Source organism: Phyllostomus hastatus, unplaced genomic scaffold, assembly GCF_019186645.2.
Source record: "Phyllostomus hastatus isolate PE091 unplaced genomic scaffold, TTU_PhHast_1.1 phas_contig_150, whole genome shotgun sequence".
NCBI classification, from domain to species: domain Eukaryota; kingdom Metazoa; phylum Chordata; class Mammalia; order Chiroptera; family Phyllostomidae; genus Phyllostomus; species Phyllostomus hastatus.
The window spans coordinates 26,193,237-26,216,697 of NW_025333611.1; the positions used below are offsets into that span (position 1 = coordinate 26,193,237).

General features: G+C 50.2%; 1 protein-coding gene across 3 annotated transcripts; it reads left to right on the forward strand.

Moving 5' to 3' along the window:
• Positions 1-168: 168 nt before the first annotated feature.
• Positions 169-14,569, forward strand: SPRY4 (sprouty RTK signaling antagonist 4). 3 transcript variants are annotated; one of them, XM_045826263.1, is made up of 3 exons: positions 1,051-1,273; positions 8,512-8,691; positions 10,037-14,569. In XM_045826263.1, the coding sequence occupies exon 3, from the start codon at positions 10,085-10,087 to the stop codon at positions 10,982-10,984; it is 900 nt and encodes a 299-aa protein (XP_045682219.1). In that variant the 5' UTR covers positions 1,051-1,273; positions 8,512-8,691; positions 10,037-10,084; the 3' UTR covers positions 10,985-14,569. The 3 variants fall into 3 exon arrangements, with proteins under 3 accessions (XP_045682204.1, XP_045682219.1, XP_045682212.1); XM_045826248.1 differs by lacking the exons at positions 1,051-1,273; positions 8,512-8,691 and adding an exon at positions 169-339; XM_045826256.1 differs by lacking the exon at positions 8,512-8,691.
• Positions 14,570-23,461: the final 8,892 nt, after the last annotated feature.

Genomic DNA, 23,461 nt, shown 5'->3' on the forward strand with positions numbered 1-23,461 from the left:
TCTTTTCCGGCCCCCCATTCATAAAAAAAAAAAAAGCGCAGCGCATGCGCGCGCGGGGGTCTCTTGTGCCCACCCATTCATAGAATCGCGAACGGCGCGCGTGCGCACTGGAGCTTCTTTCCCTCCCATTCATAAAAAAGCCATTTTCCCAGGCAGTGGTTGCAACACCGCCGCGGAGGCAGCTAGAGAAGCTGACAGCGCGGAGCTCGCGGTGCAGAGCTCAGGAAGCAGTACCGGTTTCTTCGGCCGGCGTCCGCGAGGACAGCGCCGTCTGAACCACTCTGGTTAGGGGATTTGCACAGACGTGGAGAAATGCTTGTGACTCTGCGGCTCCTCAAAGTAAGTCCCTGGCCGGTTTCGGGATCCGAAAGTGTCCCGCTCTGAGCCGCGACGCGACTGCCCCTCGGGCTGGGGCAAATGGTGCGCTATTTCTAGGCGCGCCTCAATGTTCCTTCTCTCTCCCAGCGCCTCCTTGAGCCGCTGCGGTGCGCCGCAGCTCCCAGACGCCCTGGGCTGGGCCGGCACGGCGCCGGGGGTGTTCACAGCCTGGCACCGGCGTTTCCAACCCCCGAGCATTGCCAAGCCCGGCTTCCTCGCACTCTACGACTCGGGAAGCCCCGTGCGTGTCCCTGGAGTTTGCCTTTGATCTGGCCCCTTCCCTCCCGCCACCACCCGGCTCGGGCGCTGGAAAAGGAGGCTCTGGGATCCTTAAAGGAGGCACCTTTTGAGTCCGGCGGGCGCCCTCGCCCTGGGCGGCTCGCCCACCGCGGGCTCGGTGCCCACGATGCCAGTTATTCCGTAGATCTCCCCAGCCCGCAGCAGCGGCCTATGCCCGACGTAGGGTTTTCATTCCCCATCGGAGTTGTGACGGGCAGGCTTCTCTACCCTTCTCTGCCTCTCCCCTCGATGGTCAGCGCTGGGCTGGCTCGGGACTGGGCATTTCTGCTCCCTCATTTTGGCGAAGCGAGTCCTCGCCGTCTGACCTTTGCTCTGCTGCCTCATTTTATGCTGTGCAACTGCCTAGCAGTTGCCTTTCCCTTTCTCGGCCTCTGCAGGGCCTGAGGCACCTCGGCCTCCCTGTCCCCGGGCACCGAGCTGTGCCAGGCGCCGGGCGCTCTGGGGCTGTGGTGGGGGCTGAAGGTGCGTTTACATAACGCCGGGCGTGTGGGAGCTGGAGGAAGAGGTTGCGTGCGTAGGAGAGATAAGGCTCCCGCTTTCCCTCCTTCCTTCTTGGTGGTACCAGGCTTGACATCACCGAGAGAGGATAGAGACGGTACGTTCTGTAAAATCTGAATCGCCAAGGCCACGGGGGGCAGAGAAGGGGGGCGAGGGCGGATTTGGCCAGTTAGGGCAGCTGGAGCTTGGCTCCATCACTGGGGCCAGGGCTGCGCCCAGTTCCCCATCTATGCAGACGATCAAAAAGCATTTAGACAGTAGCTGCTCTTGTGCAAGAAGACGGTTTCTCAATTCTCTGACTAGGGGCTGGGGGTTGTGGGCAGAGGAGACTAGAGAGGCGGAAAATGGTTGCATGGCTGAGCAATGGACGGGAGAAATGTACTGGGCTGGAGGGGCTGGATGGTGGGAGAGGGGAGAGCTGCTACCTGCCTCATTTCACCAGCTGCTGGATGGGCATCCATATTGCCAGGCCTGGGTGAGGGCAGGAGGCTTTGGGAGTCCCCCAGTATGGTTAGTGCTGAAAGGAAAGGTGTGGGTTCGGTGGAGTGGCCAGACCCAGTGGGGAACCCCCTCTTTCTTCACTCCAAATCAGTGGCGTGATTGTCTCAAGTTTGGGGAGGGGTGGGAGCAAGTGCATGTCGTCTGTCGGGATTGCTGATCAACCCCCTCTTTCCTCCCTCCAAATCAGTGGCGTGATTGTCTCAAGTTTGGGGAGGGGTGGGAGCAAGTGCATGTCATCTGTCGGGATTGCTGATCAACGTTCTCCAATCTCTCTGGTGAGCCTCTGGGAGATACAAAGCTTTAAGCTGAAGGCCCAGAGTATTTAAGAAATGTAGGTTTATCAATCTGAATAAGATTGGTCTGGCCTGAGGCCCTACTCAATATCGCACTGGTGATTTCACAATGTTTAGAGTTCTCTGGATCTTCACACAAATGGAGCATAAACATCTGACATTTTTAGGCTTTTTCCCCTTTCATGTGTGGGTGTGGGGCAACTAGGAAAGGAAGGCTGCAGTTGGTCTCCTCTCAGCAGAAGGGTGGGAAAGTTGCAGACATGTCCTGTGTGAAATTGAATTTCCTTTTTCCCAGCCCTTGGGAGGGTCCTCACTTGCCAACAGGCTCCAGGCAAATCCTAACTGAGCAATTCACACACTGACCCGCTGAGCTGTGTGGCCAGTGCCAGGTAGGGGGCTTTTGGTGGGTGGGCTTCTGAAATCTTGATGGACACACGTTGGTCAGCTAAGGTGAGGAACACTTTAAAGACATCTCTTGATTGTATTCCTTTTTAGATCCTAAACTCAGGAGTTATTCCCCTTTTTGTGGCTGTAAATGTTCTTCTCATTCCCATGACCTTTTCCAGATTACCCTCTGAAATGGCAAGGTCTTCCTTAACGCTTTGGCTGGGCTTGGTGGGAGGAGACAGGACACACAGAAGAGAACGATTCCTGGTTCAAGCAGGGCAGAAGCTAGGGGCTGGTGGCCATTTGGAGACCTCAGATAATATTTTTGGTTTCTCCTTCCAGAATAGGTGGAGAGACAAGGCTCTTTGGAATTGCACCCTAAGTCCTGTTCACACCCAGTTCCTACTCTTTTACTCCCCCCGCCACCCGCCCATAAACCTGATGGTGTATCCCTGCCCAGAGTTTCACTGATCTGAATAACAAGGCAGCTTTTCAGTGCAAGATTTGATAGTCAGTAATTTAAAAATTAAGGGTGGAAAAAAACACCCATTAACACCCTCAGAAATGGCCCTCGAGGGGTTGCTACTCTGGGGCTTAATACTTGGGGATCACATATGGGGACTTCTTTTCCAATTGCTGATGTTAAACGTCCTTTGGGTGTGACATCTTTCAGCCCCCAGTTTTGGGCCACCACAAGCCATCCGGGTCTTGGTACCAAGGAGGCTTGGAAAGGAGCCCCCTCCCTTTCTTCAGAGAAGTTTTTCGTTCTTAGAGTTATAGCAGTTACAGCATTTAGGTAATTCTGAGTCCACAATGCCTGTCATCCCATCCCTATTGAAGTGGAAGTTCCCTTGTGAGGACAACTTGGGCAAGGATTCTTGCACACATCTCTGGATCCAGCTGGAAATTTGGATGTGGGGTGTAGATGAGGCAGTGCTGTTAAGGAAGGAGAATGGCAAGAGTGGAGAAGTTTCCTTCTCTTGGCCAACCTGGATCTCCCTGACAGGAGGGAAAGCAGTGACTCATTGGAATAGAGTTTTGCTCTTTCAAAAGAGCCACAGAAAGAAGGTGATAAAGAGCAACCTAATGAAAACCGTTTTATTCCTTCTAGATCAAGGCAGGAGCTAGGTCAAAACAGATGGTAGCTAGGAAACCCGCTGAGCTCTGGGCCTCAGTCTCCCCGTCTGCAGAATGGGGAGAAGGAACTCCTTCCATGGGGCCAGGGTCAGCTGGGCAGCTAGCAAGCGGGCAGGGCAGGGCAGGGCAGGGCAGGTACTGATATTTGTACTACTGGGCGCCTAGTTAGAGGGCCTGGTTGTGAGGGAGCCCCTCCTACACAGGAGGTATGGGATGTTACATGATGTAAGAGGCAGCATATTCTTGGCTTTCATGGGTCTGGGGCCACCCTGCAGATCCGGACAGCTGACAAGGCTAGGGATGTATCCGGGACATGTGGCAGGGCTTAAGAAGCTCCAATGCTCAGCTGTGATCACGATTGTTCTTTCCAAGGACAGTCAGTAGAGGAAGCAAGGGCACTGGGGAGGGAGCACAGATGTGCTGGATGTAGTGGAGGGAGGAAAGAGGCCCTTCTGGGGTAGGTGGCCATTTGCAGAAGAGTGGTTTCCCTTGTCAGGTAGTCTTTCTTTTTCTGCTTAAGGGGCAGGGGGAGCCACTTCCTGCCCCTCCCAGAAGTAAGCTGAAATCTACTCTAAGGTCACTGGTTCCTGGAGGGTGGTGAGATAAGATGATCTTGGCGGTAAGAGGAGGCCCTTCCCTGAGGCAGCTAGGTTTCTGTGCCCCCCCCCCTTTGATGTGGTCCAGTTGTTCAGTGTTAACAGGCTTCTTCTAGCCCCATTCGACTCTGACTCTTGATTTCTGGTCCCTCTCTAAGGGCATCTGAGCAGACAACAATTAGGGGGGTAACACATTGAAGCCAAAATCTGAAGCCGGTTAGACTAGCTCTGAGCCCCAAACCCTCTCCCACTCCTCCTGGGGCTGGAGCTTTGGAGCTCAATTGATAGGTTGTGGAAGAGGAAAAGAAGAGGGTTGGGAACTGATAACCGGTGATGGAACTGTGTGATGAAAAGCAGCTGTTTTCTTTTGTGATGTTAGCAGATTATGGCCAGAGGTGAGCTCCCTAGTGCTGGCGCAGGAGTGGGAGGTAGGGCGGGGAGCAAGGATTCTCAGACAAATCCAGCTGCTTAAATGTGCTTTTTTCTCCCAATGGGCTATTCTCAGCACAGATGCAGAGATTGTCCTCCTCAGTAGGGTGTAGGGCAGGCAAGTCCCTGGGTTCCCTCCCCCTCCTCTTTAAAGTCTTTTTGAAGCAATAAGTCATTATTTGGTTGGAACTTAATTAACTTAAACTGGGATGTTGTCACAAAGAACCCGGGGATAGGGGTGGATAGTGGTGGGCGGGCTCTCTGGCAGCCTAGAGACCTTTTTCCTGAGCTGTGAAAGGGTTAAACAACTTTCACTGAAAGAACCTGCTGAGACTGAATGGGGCAGTGCAGAAACTGCCCATTCATTCAGATCCTCTTGCCAGTTTGTCTCGACTGACCTGTAGTTTTCAAAGCACAACTGTCACCTTTTCCTAATATTTCCCAACTGCTCTCCCCAGGATAAGTCAAGGGGAAAGGGTAGGGGTGGGTGGGTGGTGCCGACATTTGCCAGGTCACTTGATTCTTTTTAGCTAGCCTGTGCTGAGGGGCCCAAGGCTCAGCTCCTCCCCTCAGGTACAAATGCAGTGTCAGGCTCACAGCCGCCCAAGCTGCAAGTACAGGGCTGTGTGCTCCGGGCTTTCCAGTCTCCTGCTGATTCAGTGTTCTAGGACTCTCTTTTTCTGGCTTTCCCTCCTTCCCCACAGCCCTGGGCTAGGATGTCCTGCCCATGAACAAGCCCTTGGACCCTGAAGTTCAGCGTTACAGGTGGGAAGAGAGAGGATTCCCTTCCATTCCTGGGTTTCCTTTTAGGGACCCCTTTGTGGTGAGGGTCCTACAAGTGAGACCCATTCAATTTTAAGAAAACTAGAAATGAAAAGGCACAGTAAGCTGGGGGAAGGGTGATGAGGTGACAGAAGGGAGAGCGAAGAAAACAATTGGAATTGAAGATAGAAAGTGGAGATGATAAGAGATCTCTGAGCCTTCTTTAATGGCAGATTTCAAACCCCGAGCCTCCACTTTCCATACTGAAAATTCCCCGACCTGGAGGCCAGGCTCACGGCAGCCCTGCATGGCTTCATTTCCCTGTTGGTTTGGTTAAAAGGACAGGTGGCCTGATGTCCCTCCCAGAGGGCTGGTGGCAGACTGGGGAGACAGGTAGAGTTCACGGCTGTTGTGAAAGTGACTGACACTTACATGCGCTTCCGTGAAGAACCAGAAGTTGTTGGAAGTCAGGGCCAAGGTGGCAGCCTCTGAAGCATTTGCCATCTGGGTTTGAACCCGTCCCTGATGACTTGCCAGGTCTGTGACCCTTAGTTCTAATGTTTCTTCCTCCGCAAAATGGGTGTTATCCTCCAAGGTGATGGTGAGGATTAAATGAGAAAATCACTGAGGGCTTAGCATAGAGCCTAACACCAAGAAATGTTGCATAAATATTAGCTACTTCCATAATGAGTATTTATTCGTACTAGAAGGTTGGAGTGGAGTGAAAGTTTTCTTTCCTCATGCTAATCCATCCGACCACCACCTAAAACGCAGCAGAGGTGCTTCTGGCTAAGTGGAGTGCTGGCTTTGTTTCTCTGTCCACAGTCTTCCAGATTGGCCATCAGTCTTCCGAGCAGCCTAAATGAGGCAAAGCCTCCTCTCTCCTATTTATATTATAAATATCTTCCTTCCTTGCAGGGGAAGCAGAGTACATATTAAACTGCACTTAAGTTCATCAGCGTTGCTTAGACTCTGGAGGGTGGGTGTGTCCCTGGGAGTTGAGATTGATCTTTGAAACCAGCGGAGGGTTGGGGATTTTTTTTCCCTGAGACTTCATTTAACTGTGCTGAGGGGTTATCAAACAGGCTGTTCCAGAAGTTGTTTTTCTTTGTCAGACAAATGAATTCAGCCCTCCTGTGGAGGCTCCCTGCTAATGGGGAGGTGAGGCCTGGAGGCCTCAGAAGGTTTGTGCAGTGCAGCTTTGAGCCAGCAGATAGTTTTCGCTGAGCTGGTGGCCAGAAGGAATACTGTGTCTGGGTTATGATAGGAAAAGATACATTTATATTTTTAACAAGAAAAAAGCTTTTTGTCGTAAACTTTTTTATTTTATGTTTTAATTACAGTTGCCATGCAATGTTAGTTTTGGGTGTACAACATAGTGATTAGACATTTATGTACCTTATGAAGTGATCCCCCTGGGAAGTCACCCATCTGATGGTCCACATAGCCACACACAGTTAATGACTAGACTACCGATACGCCCCCGGGACTACTTTTATAAGTGGTGTTATATCCCTTGCACCTTTTTTACCCATTCGCCTAGCCCCCCTTCCATCTGGCAACCATCGTTTTATTTTATTTTTTGGTATTTGTTTTTTGTCAGACTTATTTCATTTATAATACCTTCTTTGCCTATCCATGTTGCCACAAATGGTAAGATTTCATTCTTTTTTATGACCGAGCAATATTCCATTTGTACATATGTACCACATCTTAATTCTTTAGTCTGATGGACACTGAGGTTGCTTCCGTATCTTGGTTATTTTAAACAATGCTGCAATTAATATGGGGGGGGGCATATGTATTTTGAATTAGTGTTTTGGATTTCGGGGAAGATGCATTTTAGGATGTGCCTGCTGGAGCCATCTTGGATGCAGCCTGTCCCCAGAGAGCTTAGTCATTGTGGACCGCGCTCCCACCCCCGCGTCTGGTTCCAGCTGCAGGCCCAGATGCTGACAGCTGCCTCTGGAGGGTGATGGGAGCCTTCTAATGCCAATATGCCCGTTCCCTGCAGTCCCAGCTCCCACCCTTGCTTCCTGGTGGGGCTTTTCGATGGGACTTTTTCTGTGAATCTGCCTTCTGATTCCAGAGCCTGTTAAAATCCCTGAGCATGGCTCGTACTTTTTGCTTCATCCACAGAAAGTGGTTGTTTTTAAAAGAACCCCAGGAATAGAATTGGGGAAAGAAGAGTGGATCATCTGCTTGGGAGAGGGAGCACCCACCCTTTCCCCCACAGCATGGCAGGCCCCAATCCTGGTCCTAGGAGACAAAAAGCCCACCAGCATGGGGCAATACAGCCTTCGAACCACCCCAGACATTTCGTTGGCAGGACCGTGAGTGTTCGTGACCTGAGCTTCTGAAATAAGGGACTCATGTTGTCTTTGCCTGGGGTGGTGGTTCTGGCTGAGGCACTTCTTGGCTGATGCCAGTGTTATCCTGTGCCTCTGCCAGCATTTCCCATTCTTCTGCCTAGTCACACCTTTCCTCCAGGCAAAGGACATAGGGCTCCTAACTCTCTTCTGTTGACCCCAAACCCATGCATGCTAGAAGCAGGAATCCCTGCGAAGGCTAAGTGGGCTCGGGTAGCATTTCCTGAAGTTCCTCCCCCATGGCCAGCTTGATCCTTGGGAAAACGGGAAAACTCCTCTCGTGGAGCTTACTTGCCATCACCCCCATCCGGCCCTGACCACAGGAGGCCACCTTGGCAAATGACTCCTTGGTGGCAGACCTGCCAGACACTTAGAGCTAACTCTGCCATGGGGGTGTCTCCCAGTTGAAGACGATGCTGTCTTCTCATCTGGAGGGAACATGAAGGTAGATGACAGGCGCTGCTACTAGGCAGACTTTCTCCAAGATGGAGAAAACTTAGAACAGAAATACTAGCGTCTTTTAGGCGTGTAGGGCTATGGGAGCAAAGCCAACAGTTCGTGTCCTGTGCAAATGGGCAAGGTCAGCTGACTGCACACTGAACGTTGCAGAAAAGGTTTTTTTGTGTTTGGCGGTATAGATGATGTACAGATGAGAATCCTGCAGATAAGCTCCCTTCTATCCCCTTCGTGAACTTTGCATCTAGAGCTAGCTCTTTCTCTTGGATGGGCTGGAAATCATCTAAGGAAGTCCTTTCCCAACGATTGAACTATTCCCAATCAAACTGTTGTTCCAAGTGGAGGAAGTGTAAGACTGAGTTGCCTCAAATGCTTTTTTTGTTTCCCCTTCCCTCCTTACTGTAGACGTCGAGAAGTATGGACGAGTCACCCGGGCAAGGTGTCGTTCTCCTGTGCCTGGAATATTGCGGTGGACCGACTGTGTCCCGAGTCTGGAGCGACGGTGTGGGGATGTGGAAACGCACCCACACCCCCTTCTTAGACGTCACCTTTGTGAGAAGATGAACCTAATGGCTGAGGCACAGGGTGTGCGCTCCTAGTTACAACCTCATTAGCATCTTGAAAAAGCATTTGTTGAAACCCCACCCCATAACACATTGTTCCAGCGGCCTTTTTTTTTTTTTTTAGATGGTATCTTCCCCTTCTATCCACACAGCCTGTTTTGTCCCCCACCCCACCCCCACCCCCGGTAGAATCTTCCCAGAGTCTAATCTTTCTCTTGGATTCCAAATCATGTCCCCTTGGGCAGAGGTCTTGGCCTTCTACTGCTATTTCTTTAAATTGATCTCCAGCCGAATTCCGAATGTAAAGGTCAGCAGGCGAGGAAATGGCACTTCTAATAGAAAACAATGTGCACTTTCTAAATTTGAACCAAGCCATTTCCGCTCTTTGATTTAAGTGACTTCCTGGGGTTCCGTGTCAGGCACTGCAGTTGAATCTCTGGCGGGATTCCAACTTAAAATTGCACTCTCTCGGTGAAATTAGAAACTGATCCAGGGTTGGCTTAGCTATTCTAGTAAATAGCATTTAGGCTGAATGTTCAGCTCAGCACTTGGAAATGGGCGATGTGAGTGCCCCTCGAGAGGATTTCCCATCCAACTTGTCAGAAGCGCACCTACCCATGGGTTATTAGCCACTGGAAGTTGCTGCTCTTAGAAGTGCTGGTAATAAGTTAATATCCTGGACGTGCTGGCATCAGCTACAGCCCTTCCTTCTCTTGTGACTCTCTGAAATAAAGGCTTTTGTTTATCCAGCTGATAAGCTTTATGGGAGCATACAGGGGCTGTCTCTTGTGGTCACCACATCCTCAGCACAATGCTTGGCATGTAGCACTCATTAGGGCTCAGGAAATGCAGACTGTGTCTCTCGGGGACGGCGATGGATCACTGAGCATTCGCTGTCACCAGGCAAGATGTTAGGGACTGGATATATACTTTCTCGTGTAATCCGCACAAGAACCCATTTTACTGTTGATGACGCTGAAGCGTAGAGACTACAGAAAAGAACCTCATTCACAGCAGTGCTGCTAGGGGAAGGGAGAATTCGAACTTAGATCTGGTCCCAGAGCCTGTGTTGATCACCATTGAGCTCCCTATCTTAAATAAGCAGCGAGTTTCACAGAGGTTACAAGAATGAACTCAGAGAGCCCGGGTTTGAGTCCTGGTTCTGTTACTGACAGTTTCGTGTGAACCACTTACTATTACTGTTCTTGTCATTATTGACCAGCTAAGCCTTAATGCTGGAGAGTCCACCAATGGGGAAACCAGTTCCCACTTCACTTGGGTTCATGAGGACCAGATGGGGGTAGGGGTACTGACAGGCCAAATACTGATGCCTGGAATCCATTCTCTCTTCCTCCCCCCACCCCCAGGGTCCCTAGAAGCCTGTTTCCTCAGCACAGCCCAGGACCGCCAGCCCCATGGAGCCCCCGATTCCACAGAACGTCCCTTTGACTCCCAGCTCAGTCATGGTCCAGCCCCTTCTTGACGGCCGAATGCCCCATAGCCGGCTCCAACATCCACTCACCATCCTCCCCATCGACCAGATGAAGACCAGCCACGTGGAGAACGACTACATAGACAACCCTGGCCTGGCACCCCAGAGTGGCCCTAAGCGGACCCGGGGTGGGGCCCCGGAGCTGGCCCCTACGCCTGTCCGCTGTGACCAGGATGTCACCCACCACTGGATCTCCTTCAGTGGGCGCCCCAGCTCTGTGAGCAGCAGCAGCAGCACGTCCTCTGACCAGCGCCTCTTAGATCACATGGCACCACCGCCTGTGGCTGACCAGGCCTCCCCCAGGGCTGTGCGCATCCAGCCCAAGGTGGTCCACTGCAAGCCACTGGACCTGAAGGGCCCAGCAATCCCACCAGAGCTGGACAAGCACTTCTTGCTGTGTGAGGCCTGTGGCAAGTGTAAGTGCAAGGAGTGTGCATCACCCCGGACGTTGCCCTCCTGCTGGGTCTGCAACCAGGAGTGCCTGTGCTCAGCCCAGACGCTGGTCAACTACGGCACCTGCATGTGCCTGGTGCAGGGCGTCTTCTACCACTGCACCAACGAGGACGATGAGGGCTCCTGCGCTGACCACCCCTGCTCCTGCTCCCGCTCCAACTGCTGCGCCCGCTGGTCCTTCATGGGCGCCCTCTCCCTGGTGCTGCCCTGCCTCCTCTGCTACCTGCCTGCCACCGGCTGTGTGAAGCTGGCCCAGCGCGGCTACGACCACCTGCGTCGCCCTGGCTGCCGCTGCAAGCACACGAACAGCGTCATCTGCAAGGCAGCCACCAGTGAGGCCAAGGCCGGCAGACCCGACAAGCCTTTCTGACACCTCGGGTCGAAGCCCCCTGCATTCCACCTGGCGTCTTTGTTCCCTTCTGCCACCTGAGAAGACTGCAGCAAGGCCAGGGGTTCCAGCGTCCTGAGACTGACCTTGCCAGTCTGCCCACCTCAGCTTCTGAAGAAACAAGACAGCCCCCGACCCCCAACGCCTACTCTCTTCCTCAAAAGGATGAAGAAGCACTTGGGCTTTTTTCAAGGTCCTGGAACTTTGTGTGAAACAGAGTGGCAGGGGTGTGGTGTGGTTTTGGGGGGATTTTTCTTTTTCAGAAGACGGAACACAGATGTGGCCACGTATCCGGAAGTTGCAGCTGCTTGAATGCCTTCCCAGTTCTCCCTCCTCCCTCCCTCCCCCCCCCCCTTTTTCCATTCTCTGTGACTGCCTGGGAGGAACCACTAACTGAGTGGCCAGGGGACCTTTGAAGAAGACCCTGGAGTCTTGATGACTATTCTTTTTCTCCTCCCTCTCCCCAATTTGCCTGACATCTCGGGGAAGGTGTAGACCCTGGCCGCCCTTGTTGTATATACTTGGGAGCCCCTGAGAACAGAGGCCGGTGAGTCTAGGCCTTGCTCCTCGCTGTCTCCCTGGAGCCACGGATGGATTTAGGAGCCACTACACAGAGCACCTCGCCCCTCCAGCTCCACCACTCTGGGGGAGTTGCACTCCTAACGCCGTCCTCCAGTTCTTACTGAGTCACAGACTCACCTGCCCGCTAACTTGTCCCGAGTTCTCTCTACCCAGATCTTCTCCAGAAACTATGGGTCGAGAAGCCCAGGGCGGCAAATGCGAGACCAAATACCATTTTGCCAATGAGTCTGAGGCTGTGGTCTCTGGATCCAGTCATTATGTTTTTATAGAATAATTAAACCAGATGCTAACGGTGTTTTAGAAAATAATAAAACACTTGCTTCCTTTTGGGCCACCCCCAGGAAGGGCTGATTTCAAAATCTGGGGGGCGAGCAACCTCAAGGAACACAATCCCCCTCCCCGCCAAGAAGAGGATTTTAACAGCAAAGAAGAGAGGCAGCACCTCCCGTTGGCAGTGACAGTGGAGCCGAGATGGGTGCCGGTTTCTTCTCTTCCGATTCTGCTGCTTGCTGCCGTAGCCTTTCATGTACAGTGATGTGTCTGTACCTTTCATGTAAATAGACAGATGATGGGAAAAGAGTCTATTTTAGTGTTAGGAAGCCCTGGTGGGGAAGTCAGAAGAATGCGGGTGGGGGAAAGATTCTCTGGGGGCTCCTTGGGGGTCGAGCCCTGCTTCTGTGCATGGCCACACCACCTGCTGGACAGCCCCCAGAGATGTAGCAACTCTTCCTTTCAAGGTGCTAAAGAATTCAGAAAGTGCAGCACGTCCAGTGGGTAGGTACTTGTTGCATGCAAACGCTGTAGTGTGTCTGGTCCTTCTCCCCAGCTGTTGTGTGTGGGGATATTGCTTCACGTGGTATTTTGTGTCCCCTGTCCCCTCTCCCCTCAACGAGAGGAAGTGGCCTGGGTCAGGAAAGTGCGCCCCCCACCATGGGGGAAATGGGAAGTGCATTAACTATAAAGCGTTTGTGGCATTTCCAGTTTGTCCTGTAGGCACAGAACTGCCTCCAGAAGGAGGTAGGGCACTATGATAGGCATAGGCCCAGTGGTTCTCAAGAACTTCCTTTTCCCCCTTCTTGAAGACTAGTAACAACATCTTATGATTCACAGTAAGTTCATTGTAACCATAGGTATTTATTGATTGGAGGAAAGGAGGGGAGGGTCTTATTATTTCAGGCTTTATTTATATAACACTTGCTAGCTTGTAAAAGGCAAATATGAAATACTGCATCTGCGTTGTCCATGGCTGATTCACATAGCTAACCTTGCCACAGTTGTGATGGATGTATGGATGTTCTTGCACAAATGGAGGGGCTGGTAGGAGAAAACACATTCAGCCAACCACTTATACTAATTGAATGTATCAGATGTGTACTGAAGGGACTGAGATGTTCTCAGAATAGGTGTGCAGAGGCTACCCCCAAAACCAGAGGGCACGAGTCCACTCTCAGGGAGGCCTCGGGACGCCCCCAGAGCCTCTCCCTCGGATGTCTCCACGGGAGACCTGACCCCATGGTGAGGTGCACTTGGCGATGGAGCCCTGCACACCTGTTCTGTGGGAAATTGACTCACATAAGCTGTGTATACACACGCTCCTGCCTGCCCGCCCTCTACCCACATTGACCCCGTTTCCGACAAACAGCCTCCTGAATCTGACTTTTTGTGTACATAGTTGTAAACGGATTTTTCTGGGTTTTGGTTTTCCTTTCCCTTTTTTTTTCCTCCCCCGTTTTGGCTTGTTCTTTTTAGTTTGCATTCAACCTGCTCATGGATGTCTGCAGAGCCCCTGGGTGTCCTGTGTGCTCAGTGGTGAAGGGGGAGGAATGGGGGCTTGGGTCCTCCCCCCAGCTCCAACGCATAACAGTCCCTCCGCATGTGAAGACTGGCTTGCCTGGGGACCAGTCAAGGGCCACTGAGGGACCAAGCTCTCCATAATACAACACATTTCTGTGGCTGCTCTGGCTGATTGTGTTTACTGTCACCAGTGGCTTGGCTGGGCTAGTCCTCATCTTGACCTTTTTTGAAAAGTGTCAGCTGGTTCCCACTTCTCTTCAACCTGGAGTGGGTGGTGGTTCTGTTCTGCCTGGAACTGGGGGTGGGGCCCACAAGCTTTGGTCCAGGGCACTTGTCCTAGGGGGCTGGGCTGCTCCCTGCCACAGGCAGTGTGGGTCTGTGAAAGCCCAACACTCCAACAAGCGCCCTGGGGGCAGTGCAGGGTAGTCAAGCCCTCCCAGGTAGAAGATGAGTCACAGCCAAGGCTTCTGACAGTCCCTGCTGACAAAGATGGAAGACCTCTGTGTGACACATCCAGGCCGTTCAGCGTCCTGCTGTCTGCCAGGACCCTGTGAGGGTCCTCATTGCACGTTGAGTGAGACCCAGGCAGACAGTGACTTGTCCAGGACTGCACGACACAGAAAGCATCGGTTGGGGCCGGCACCGGGAATTCAGTCACCTCAAAGCTTTGTGTCCTCCTGTGCTGCCCCGTACGTCCGATGGGGTGTGGGCAGCACGACTTTGCACTGTGCGGTGTGGCCCCGCTCACTAGGGCGTCCGCAAGCTTCACCGGCCCTCTGGTCCATGCCTCCGGTAAGCGTCTTCATGCCCTCCGCTAACTGTGACAGCTGGTGACAATTCTTGCGCTGCCGTTTTTTTGCTGTGGGTAACTCCGTGTGGTGTCCTACCTTGCTTTCTCTTCTCACTGCCCCCAGTTAGGCACCTGCAACAGGAAAAGCCGTCACAGGTTCCCACCCCGCCACATCTCGCCCTTACGTTTTCCCTCTTCACTGTAGTCCCTTCTCACCCCACAACACAAGTTACCCAGAAGGTTCCCTTTGTATAGAATATTTATTTTGAAGCTCTATTTTAATAGTATTTATTTTAGAAAGTCTACTATTGTAAGAGTTCTTCTGTTTGTGAAGAAAAAAACAAGTTAAAACTGAATGTACTGATCTAGAAAATATATATAAATATATATTGTTAAATATACACAGGACTGCTGTTTCTTGTGTGTTTGTGCATTCATGATCCCTTACATCTCACCCAATGAGGAAGGCCTCATGTTTGTCAAAGAACACTCACTAAATGGAAGTGTGTGCCCAAGCTCTGGCGGGACAAGGGGACAGGAGAAAGGGCCTGCTGGGCCAGGGCAGGGCCTTCCCTTTCTCTGCCTCTAGAGTGATCAGAGAACCGCTGGAGGAAAGTTTCACTTTTCTCAGGAAGCTGAATCCTGCCAGGTGCTGCTATTTCCCCCTCTTGCAAGCCCTCCTGTACACAGGCAAGTATGTGTAACAGTCGACCAAATTCAAACAGGGAAGAGTGTTGGGAGGTGGGGAAGGGTCATCTGACCTGTGTAGTTTACAAGGTTCTACAGCTTGTATGCCCTAGTCTAGCCCCCAAAACAGGTTCCCATGAATTTACACGCTTTCAAGTGCAAACATGCACCTGGGCCAGATTGGCAGACATTGCCCCAAACCAGTCCCTTCCACCCACCGATTGTCTTGCCTTTACCCCTTTGCCCTCCTAATAATGCACCTTCCGTCAGCTCGCTGGTACACTCAAACGTGGTAGGGACTGGCCACTTGTCAGTTTGTGTAGCTGGGGGAATGTGTTCATTTTAACTCACATGCCAATTACAATGAAAGGTGGACTTACTTTGAACATGTGTACACATGCCTCCTGTTTTCTGAAAGAAAAGGAACTGAGATAGACAGATTTTAACTCCAATAACTAGAGGCAGACAACACTGTGGGCAGGTGGGGCACAGGGATGAAGGGAGAGAGGACCCCTAGGTCCAGTTTTGGTTTCTCTGGGGTCACCAGTCATGGTGTCTTCCAGCTCTGAAAGCCTCAGGTTCTTCGACAAGAAGCCCCTGGTCACTGCCCGAGAAGGCACAAAGGATGTTCCTCAGTGTGGTCTTGTCTGCTCTATAAACTTGAGAAAAAAGATCGGCCAACTTCCCTTGGCCAGACCGTGTGGCCTGTCCCATTCCCGCAGGGTGGATAGGGGGTAATTGGTGCTCTGGTATCTTACTTTGCTGATGAGGTAAGTACCTGGCACTGAAGGATGCCTTTTAACTGGCTCAGTGCCAATTACAGGTAACCCCTCCTTTCGGAAAGTTTGCCTTACAGCAGCACTTTGTAAACTACCTGTTTTAGCTAACTGAAAGAAATCGGAAGAGGATTTTTGCTTTTGTGAAAAAAGGTGAAAAGTGAATAAAAATTAGCGTTCTGTGTTTGTGTTGTAGTAAACTGACAGAGGCAGCCTACTCCCTGCACAGTGAGAGGTACCAAGCAGGCAGACTGGCCCAAGCTCCTTCAGGGAACTACACTCAGCATCTCGGCATCAAGTTGCCATAGTTTTGGGCACCTGTGCAATTCTCTGTTAGTTTTGTTCATCCATTAGTAAGACATGTCCTAAGGTATCAGAAAAGTCCTAAGAAAACTCGTAAGAGTGTTTTGCTTGGCATAAAATTGGACATAATTAAGTGTATTTGGTATGATTTAGTAGGTTATATTTTGGGTCTGAGAGCACTCAAAAATTTTTCCATATAAATGAATGGTAATTGCTGCTTCACTTTATGCCATTTTGGCTGACATGATTCCCAGGAATCGTTTCAGGAAGGGGGGGAAGCCTTCACACGCACACCAGGCTTCGGTTCAGTCTCAGGTTTTAGTAGGTGCCCCGGTTCCATTTTGTTTTTGTTTTTAGTGTTTGGGGACTAAAAATAGCACAAGCCTATACAGGGCAGTGGGCTCTTGGGGGAAACAAGCGTTGAGTGGATGTGTGCTTGTTTTTTGTTTTGTTTTGTTTTATTGGTATCCAGAGAAAATTCCACATGTGCCTTCCTCCTGTCTTTGCTGGGCTGGCCCGTTCCTGGTTCCCAGTTACGCAATGGCTGTTGGGTAATGACAATGCTGAGCCTTTGTTGAACAGATTCCTTTTGCCAGGTATTGAACATACGTGTCAGACACCATTGTTCCTGCTTAGAGGTACAGAAACTGAGGTTCACAGAAGTTGTCACATGCCTAATAATACACGGTTGAGGGGTAGGCAGGAAAAAGGAAGAGCTGAAGGTTTTAGCACCACACTTTGAAGAAAGCATAGGATGGACTAAAAAGACTCTTACCTGGTGACCAAATTGAAAAATAAGGGGGAAGAAGCAAAATTCAACCGTTTCTACACCCACAAATTGCACACCCCCTATCAGGGCACCACATACCTGGCACTGGGCCCACAAAGAATGGTCTTGGGGGGGTGGTCACCCACCTCTAGTGGCAGACAACTAGAACCTCCTGGCAACTTTGTCATCTCGCCAGGAGGCCCCCAAACCACTCCTGCAGCTCCCCAGCTGGACCCTCCAGCCTGCTGAACCTGCAACTTGAAATGCACTCAACTTTCCAAAGAACATTTGTGAACTAACCAAATGAACCCCGGCAGACAGCTCCGTGCTGGAGGTGTGTGCCAGATGAAAGCCGAGAGGACATTTTTAAGAGCCTTAAGTTTATTCATCGGAACTTTAATAAAACAATATGTTCGTGGCCTAGGGCAGGTATAATTTTCATAATTTATGGGTCTCTGAGACAGGAAGAGCGCTCAGGGTTTTATTGTGTTTTGCACGATAAATGGCATTCCAATTGTCTACATGATGTTCTTTAAGGACTCTTGTCTGGCAGGAACACAGGCCTTCTGGAGCCCACCTGGGCCTCGAGGCCCGAGGCAAGGGATAATTATGAATACATCTGTATCTGTTAAGCAGGAGATGATTGAAAAACTCCCTCGCTTCCTTCTGTCATTAGAAGACACTTCCTATGCCGACACCTATATTAACATTTAAACTGCTGCGAGGTTTGGAACCCTCCCTGTTCCCTTCCTCTCCCACTTCTCCCTTAGGTCTGGCTTCTGTCTTCCCTGTACTCGGAGAGACTGCAGGTCAACCGACTGGCTCCCTTCCCATTGGGCATAGTGAGGGAGGGAGTGGCTTCAGACTCTGAACAAAAAATCCATCATCCATAAAGCAAAAGAATGGATGGAGTTCCAAGTGATGCTCAAGTTGAAATTACTAGCTGGAATACCTGCAGTCTTTTATAAACATTCACAGGGTAACAGAGGTCAAGTGGCCTTATGAAACCTTGTCCAAAGCTTACTCCAAAGTGAAGACTGCATTATCATTTACAATCTTGAAAATAATCAAGTTAGATTAATAGAATGAATCTCATTGTACAGATGGGAAAACAGGCTCAGAGAGGTTAAGTCATTTGCCTAAGGCCACACAGCTGATGCGTGACGGGCTGGAAGGTCCACACAAAGCCTGTGCACTGCATGGTAAGGTCTGCACTCACTGTGATTACACACACACACACATTTTTTTAACCTGCCTGGGCTTTGCTGATACAGATTTGTGTCCAGTCTGATTGGCCCTTTTGAGTAGTTCAACCCAAAACATTATGTCCCAACCCCCATCTAGAGGGCCTCCTAAGGATGCCCACTCTGCAGGCATGACCCCACTCAAAGTCATAATCCCAGAAAGGACATCGGAGGTCATGGAGGCCTGTTGTTCTTCGCCAAGGATCTGTGGGGGTTTAAAGGGAACCTTTGACATTGAAGATAAATTTCTGTGTGTTTGTGCCTGAGAGACACTTTCCAGATTCTCAGGGAGGAATGTGAGTCCCGAAATTAAGAACCACTGGTCTAATCCATCCACCTGTATATGGATGGGGATGCAAGACCCTGTGAGTAGTGGCTTGTTGAAGGTCACAGTGGGTTAGCTGCAAAACCAAAAATAGGAGCCACGTTTTCTGTCTCCTGGCAAACTAGTTTTCAAGCATTTATGAGCCAATCTATAGTGTCTCCTACCAAAAAGTCCCCCCAAAGTGACACCAGCCACAGTGATGCTATCAGTAATGTCCCAGCCAGTCCCATCTTGACAGACTCTCATCTGCACGTGGCTCCATCTTTGCACTCCTGCAACAGGCAGTGATCTGCTGACCCATTTACTTGTTCGCAGCCTGTCCCCCACTAGAGCATGAGCTCTATGAGGACATGAAACTCAACCTCTTGTTGATTACTTCAGTGCTGCCTGGCTTTTGTCAGAAGCACACAGAAACTGTCCAGGGGCCAACAAGGTCACTGGGCACTCCCTCCCCACACCACACCCACTGCTCTGAGCATCCAGGGATCAGTATTTTGATATACCCCACTCCTGTTGGGAAGCTTCCAGCACAGCATCTGGCATATGCATGGCAGTCAATAAATATTTGTTAAATGTATTAATTAATTAATGATATACTGAGAGGAGAGTCAAGGAGCAATGGATAAGTGGCCTCAGACTTTATTTCTGTCTTAAAGCTGGCCACATGCAAGGATGTAGCATTTTCACTATGTAATCATAATGGACAATAGGACCAGCTTCTCCCTTGTTTGGCCGACACAGAGTATTTGTTGCCTGCCAGGCGCAATGTCAACCAAGCACTTTTTACCAGCTACTTCCTTTAATTCTGTGTCAGTACTTTCATGACCCCATTTTATAGGTGAAGAAACTGAGGTTCTAGAATGTAAAGCCATGTGCCCCAGGTTCTGAAGGCCTGACTCCAGGGTCCCTAAGCCGTGCATCCACCCATGGGCACCGCAAGAGGCGTGAGCAGGGCATCTGTCCAGCAGGCGTGGGGACGATTCGCTTGTGTGAGGGGCCTGAGCTGGAAGCCCCTGCTGCGTCCCTGTGGCATCTATCACTCATGGACCGTGAAGGTCCTAGGGCCAGTAGTTTGCAAAACGGAATCTGGCAAATTCCTGGCCCTCAGCTCCCTTCACCACTTGCCTGTGACAGAACATCCACACGGAGAAAGAAAGGAAGCCAGTTTAGGAGTTTATGCCATTGGTTTCTCCTGGCCCTTCCAGAACATGTATGGTTATCGGAAACATTTACTAATGGTTGGTATTGGACATTCACCCTTTAGACCAGGCCAGCATAAGAATAATTACTATTATCAGCTTTGGGAAAAAGAATCAGGGTACTATTTAATTTTTTAAAAATGTTTTTAAAAGTTGGATTATCTTTTTAGAAAATTACATGATGGTTGCAAAAAGTAAAACAAAAGAAGGGGAAAAAAACAAACTCCCACCACATTCCCAGCTTCAGTTTAACATTTTGGTGTACATGACTCATCCATTCATTTAACAAATGGTGAGCACCTGCCCTGTGCCAGGGACTGTCCTTCCATCTTTAAAACCACACATGGGATCGCACTGCCCAGAGCTGTTCTGCAACATGCATTTTTCACTCAACAATACACACAGACTTTCCTCCATATCTCTACGGTTCCACTTTCCCCTTAGTAGCTGGGGAACTACTTCATGTTATGGCCTCACCACCTTCCCTGTGATATGCTCCATTCTCCAAATCCAGCCGCACGCCTCGCCAGGACCCCAGCAGATACACCCTCTGTTTGCCCTGCCCAAGGAGGCCAGTGGTCAAAAACCAGGAGAGTGTGTGTGTGGTGAGGGCAAGGAAGGGCTGCACACAGGAGAGCCTGATAGGGCTGGCAGTGGGGACACAGGAAATTCCTTTCTCTCCCCAGGAGACCTGCCAAGTGACACATCTCTGACAGGGCAAAATCCTGCATGGTATGGCATTCACCTTAAAGATGATCACAAAAATGAACAGGAGGGAACAGGAAAGACTCCTGTCTTTAAGATAAACAGCTATCACTGGTCCATCAGCTGCCAAGTCTGCACTACTTATTTATCCCACCCTCTCTTGTCGCTGCCCTTTTAAAACCCTCTAGTGTCTCCCTCTCCTTGGGTGTGGGCTGAACTTAGTGACTGGCTTCCAGAGAGCAGAGTGTGGAAGAGGGGAAAGGGTGGCTTCATAGCGGCAGAGTCTGGCGGACGGCTCCTGGCCAAGCGGTCAGGGTTAAACGTCACCTGCAGAAGTCACAAGGATGTCGTACACGCTGTGAGGCCACGTGACGAGAAGGGCGTGCCGCTTCTGTTCTTCCCCAAATTCCTGGCCTTAATCAAAGCACGAGAAAACAGCAGATAGAGCCAAACTGAGGGACACTGGACAGAATGCCCAGCCAGCACTCTTCACCAGTGTCACGGCCACGAGAAACAAGCCAAGACTGGGGGGACTGAGGAGACTAAATGCAACGTGGCGGAGAAACTGGCAAAACCCAAACAGTCTGTGTGGCATTGTCGGGTGTTCACGTTCTGGTTTCAGTAGACGTGTCATGGTCGTGTGAGGTATTAACCTGAGGGGGAAGTGGGGGGAGAATGTTGGGAATCTACTATCTTGGCAACTCTTTTATGTAAACCTAAAATGATTTAAAAATAAAAAGGTTCTTTTAAATAAATTTTTAAGAATCTTCAGCTTCTTCCCATTGACCATAGAAAGCCGAAGTCCTTCCGGAAGTCCTTCGCTGCACGTTCACCTGTGGTGATGTACACATGCTCATCTGCTCATTTCCCATCTGTCTTTGCCCACCACGGGCAGGTCCACTCACTGCCATCTCCGCGGGATCTAGACAGTGCCTGACACGTTGGTCATCGATAATTTATTCCTTCCCTTACTATAAATGAACCCATCTCCTATTGATGGGCATTTAAGTTGCTTCCAAATTTTTGCTCTCGTAGCTAGTGTGGCAGACGCCTTGGTTGATACCCATTCCCTGTTTAGTTGGCTGTCCCAAGTTTCTTCCAGAGTTTGCCTCTTTGCCATGTGATTCAGGAAGAAGTAACTCTATTCACAGTTCCAGGGATACATCCTGAGGACAGTAATCAAATCATGCTGGCCCCTTGCTGGCGATTGGTTCAGTGCACGGACATGAGATACAGGTGATAACCAATGGGATGTAAAGGGAAATCTGCTGGGGGCTTTTGGGAAAAGTCACTTTGTCCTTTTTTTTTTTATTTTTAAGATTGTTATTTATTTTTAGAGAGGGGGGGAAGTCAGGGAGAAAGAGAGGGAAAGAAACACCAATCGGTAGCCTCTTGCATGCCCCCAAATAGAGACCTGGCCTGCAGCCCAGGCATGTGCCCTGACCAGGAATCGAACCAGTGACCTTTCAGTTCACAGGCTGGCACTCAGTCTGCTGAGTCACAACAGCCATGGCATCATTCTTAAATGAGAAACAGGGAAGAAAGGAATACACGTTCTGAAACCAGAAACGTGTAGTGTCTTGTGATACTGGAACTGCAGCCTGAGTACCACGAAGGGAGCTGGCCTGAGGACAAAGACCAGAAGCTGGATGGCAAAGAGAAAGGGGGGAAGAAACTGGGTCCTTTTGACATTGTTGAGCTGCTTAATTAGTCAATCCCAAAGTCATTATACCTGGAGACTTCTTTTCTGTAAGTGCTTATGATTTAATCCGGTTTGAGCTGGATGATTTTTGTGACTTACAAAGGCTGACAGAGCTGGTGCATTTCCTACTTCTTTACAAGGCCGGAGTTTAGAAATACCAGAGGCTTGGGAGGGGCCTTTCGAAGTCATCTTGACTATAACCTCAAGTGTATATGTACAAGAAGTCACCATTTTCAACCATTTCTGAGATTTTCCTTGGAGCTACTGCCACGAACTCATGTCTTAAGTGGGCCAGTGACTGTTTTGTAGAGGGCCATGTCCTGCTCTATACATTCATGAGTTTGGCTACTAGGCTTCCCATAGGTAGTGGCTCTTTCTACCCCCAGATAAAGAAATGGAGGAGGAGTTCTAGGTTTTTCAAAGTGTATCCAATTAGTTTATTGCACACACCCCCTTTTTCAAGGTGGGGGTACCCACAGAGTTACAACTCCTACAATCTTCCAAAGTAGATTCCACGGAAGGTTGTCTCTGAAATCAAAATCATGTTTTCCTTGTAATTCCAGGAAAGAGGGGGGAAGTCAGATCTTCAATAAGTCCCGAATTAGAAACAGCCTCCCCCAACCCACCCCAGCTAAAGCTACGCAGCTGGACAAGTGTCTCTTGTGGACTTTCAGATTGGAGCACCGCCAAAAATGTGAGCAAGAATTTGGCCCATTGTTACTTTAAATATCCTGTGTCGCAGGCCATCTAGGAATGTCTAAGTATGGGAATTTTCCTTCTGAGGTCTGGGATGTAGATATAAATAACTCGTTTGTTAGATTCTGTCTCCATCCTGCCTCTCCTAGCTTCAGTGGCCGTGAATAAGCCAGGCTTGTAAATAATGGTCACCAGCTCACTCGATGGGTGAGGCCAGTAGTGTAATGTATTAGGTGCATTTTTTTCCCCTCTCTAACAATAACTTCTTCGTGCCAGGCACGCTGGAAAGTAGCTGTTTCCAAGACTATCCCAAACTGGTCTTGAAAATGCAGTCTGGGAGGTCATGGTTGAGGCTGACCCATCCAAGCCTTTCTACCCCCGCCATGTTGAAGTTTGAAGAGCTCCTATTAGTTTGTTTGAAAAGGAAGAGACTTTTATTCCTGTCCTTCTCACCATTTCTTTCCAAAGGAGGATCTGCTGGAATTAGCCTTCTTCTTGCATCTGTCACAGAACTGGTGGAGACAGCCTGTAGTTGCCTCTTTCCTTCCAGCTCTAACTTCCCTAAATTTCTTTGGCCCTGAGGTTACAAAGAAACCAAACAGGCAGCACCTGGGCTAAGACCAAAGCGGCGCCCCGCTCCTCAGGCAGGAAGGCTCAACAAGGCAGAGTGTGCATGGAGGGTGACCACAGGGTGTGGCCTCACAAACCCATCCAGCCTCATCTCCCCTCACACCGTGTCCTCACCAGATATCATTTGTCTTCTCTCTGACCCATGGCCCAGCATACAGTGTAAGCGTCAGGGGACCTGGGTTCAAATTCTGCCTGCACTACACACTAGCGGGGTGAACAGACACAGAGTCACAGAGTCCCCCTAAGCCTCCATTTCC

Coding starts and splice junctions, on each gene's coding strand:
- SPRY4 (XM_045826248.1), top strand. CDS start 10,085: ATGGAGCCCCCGATTCCACAGAACGTCCCTTTGACTCCCAGCTCAGTC.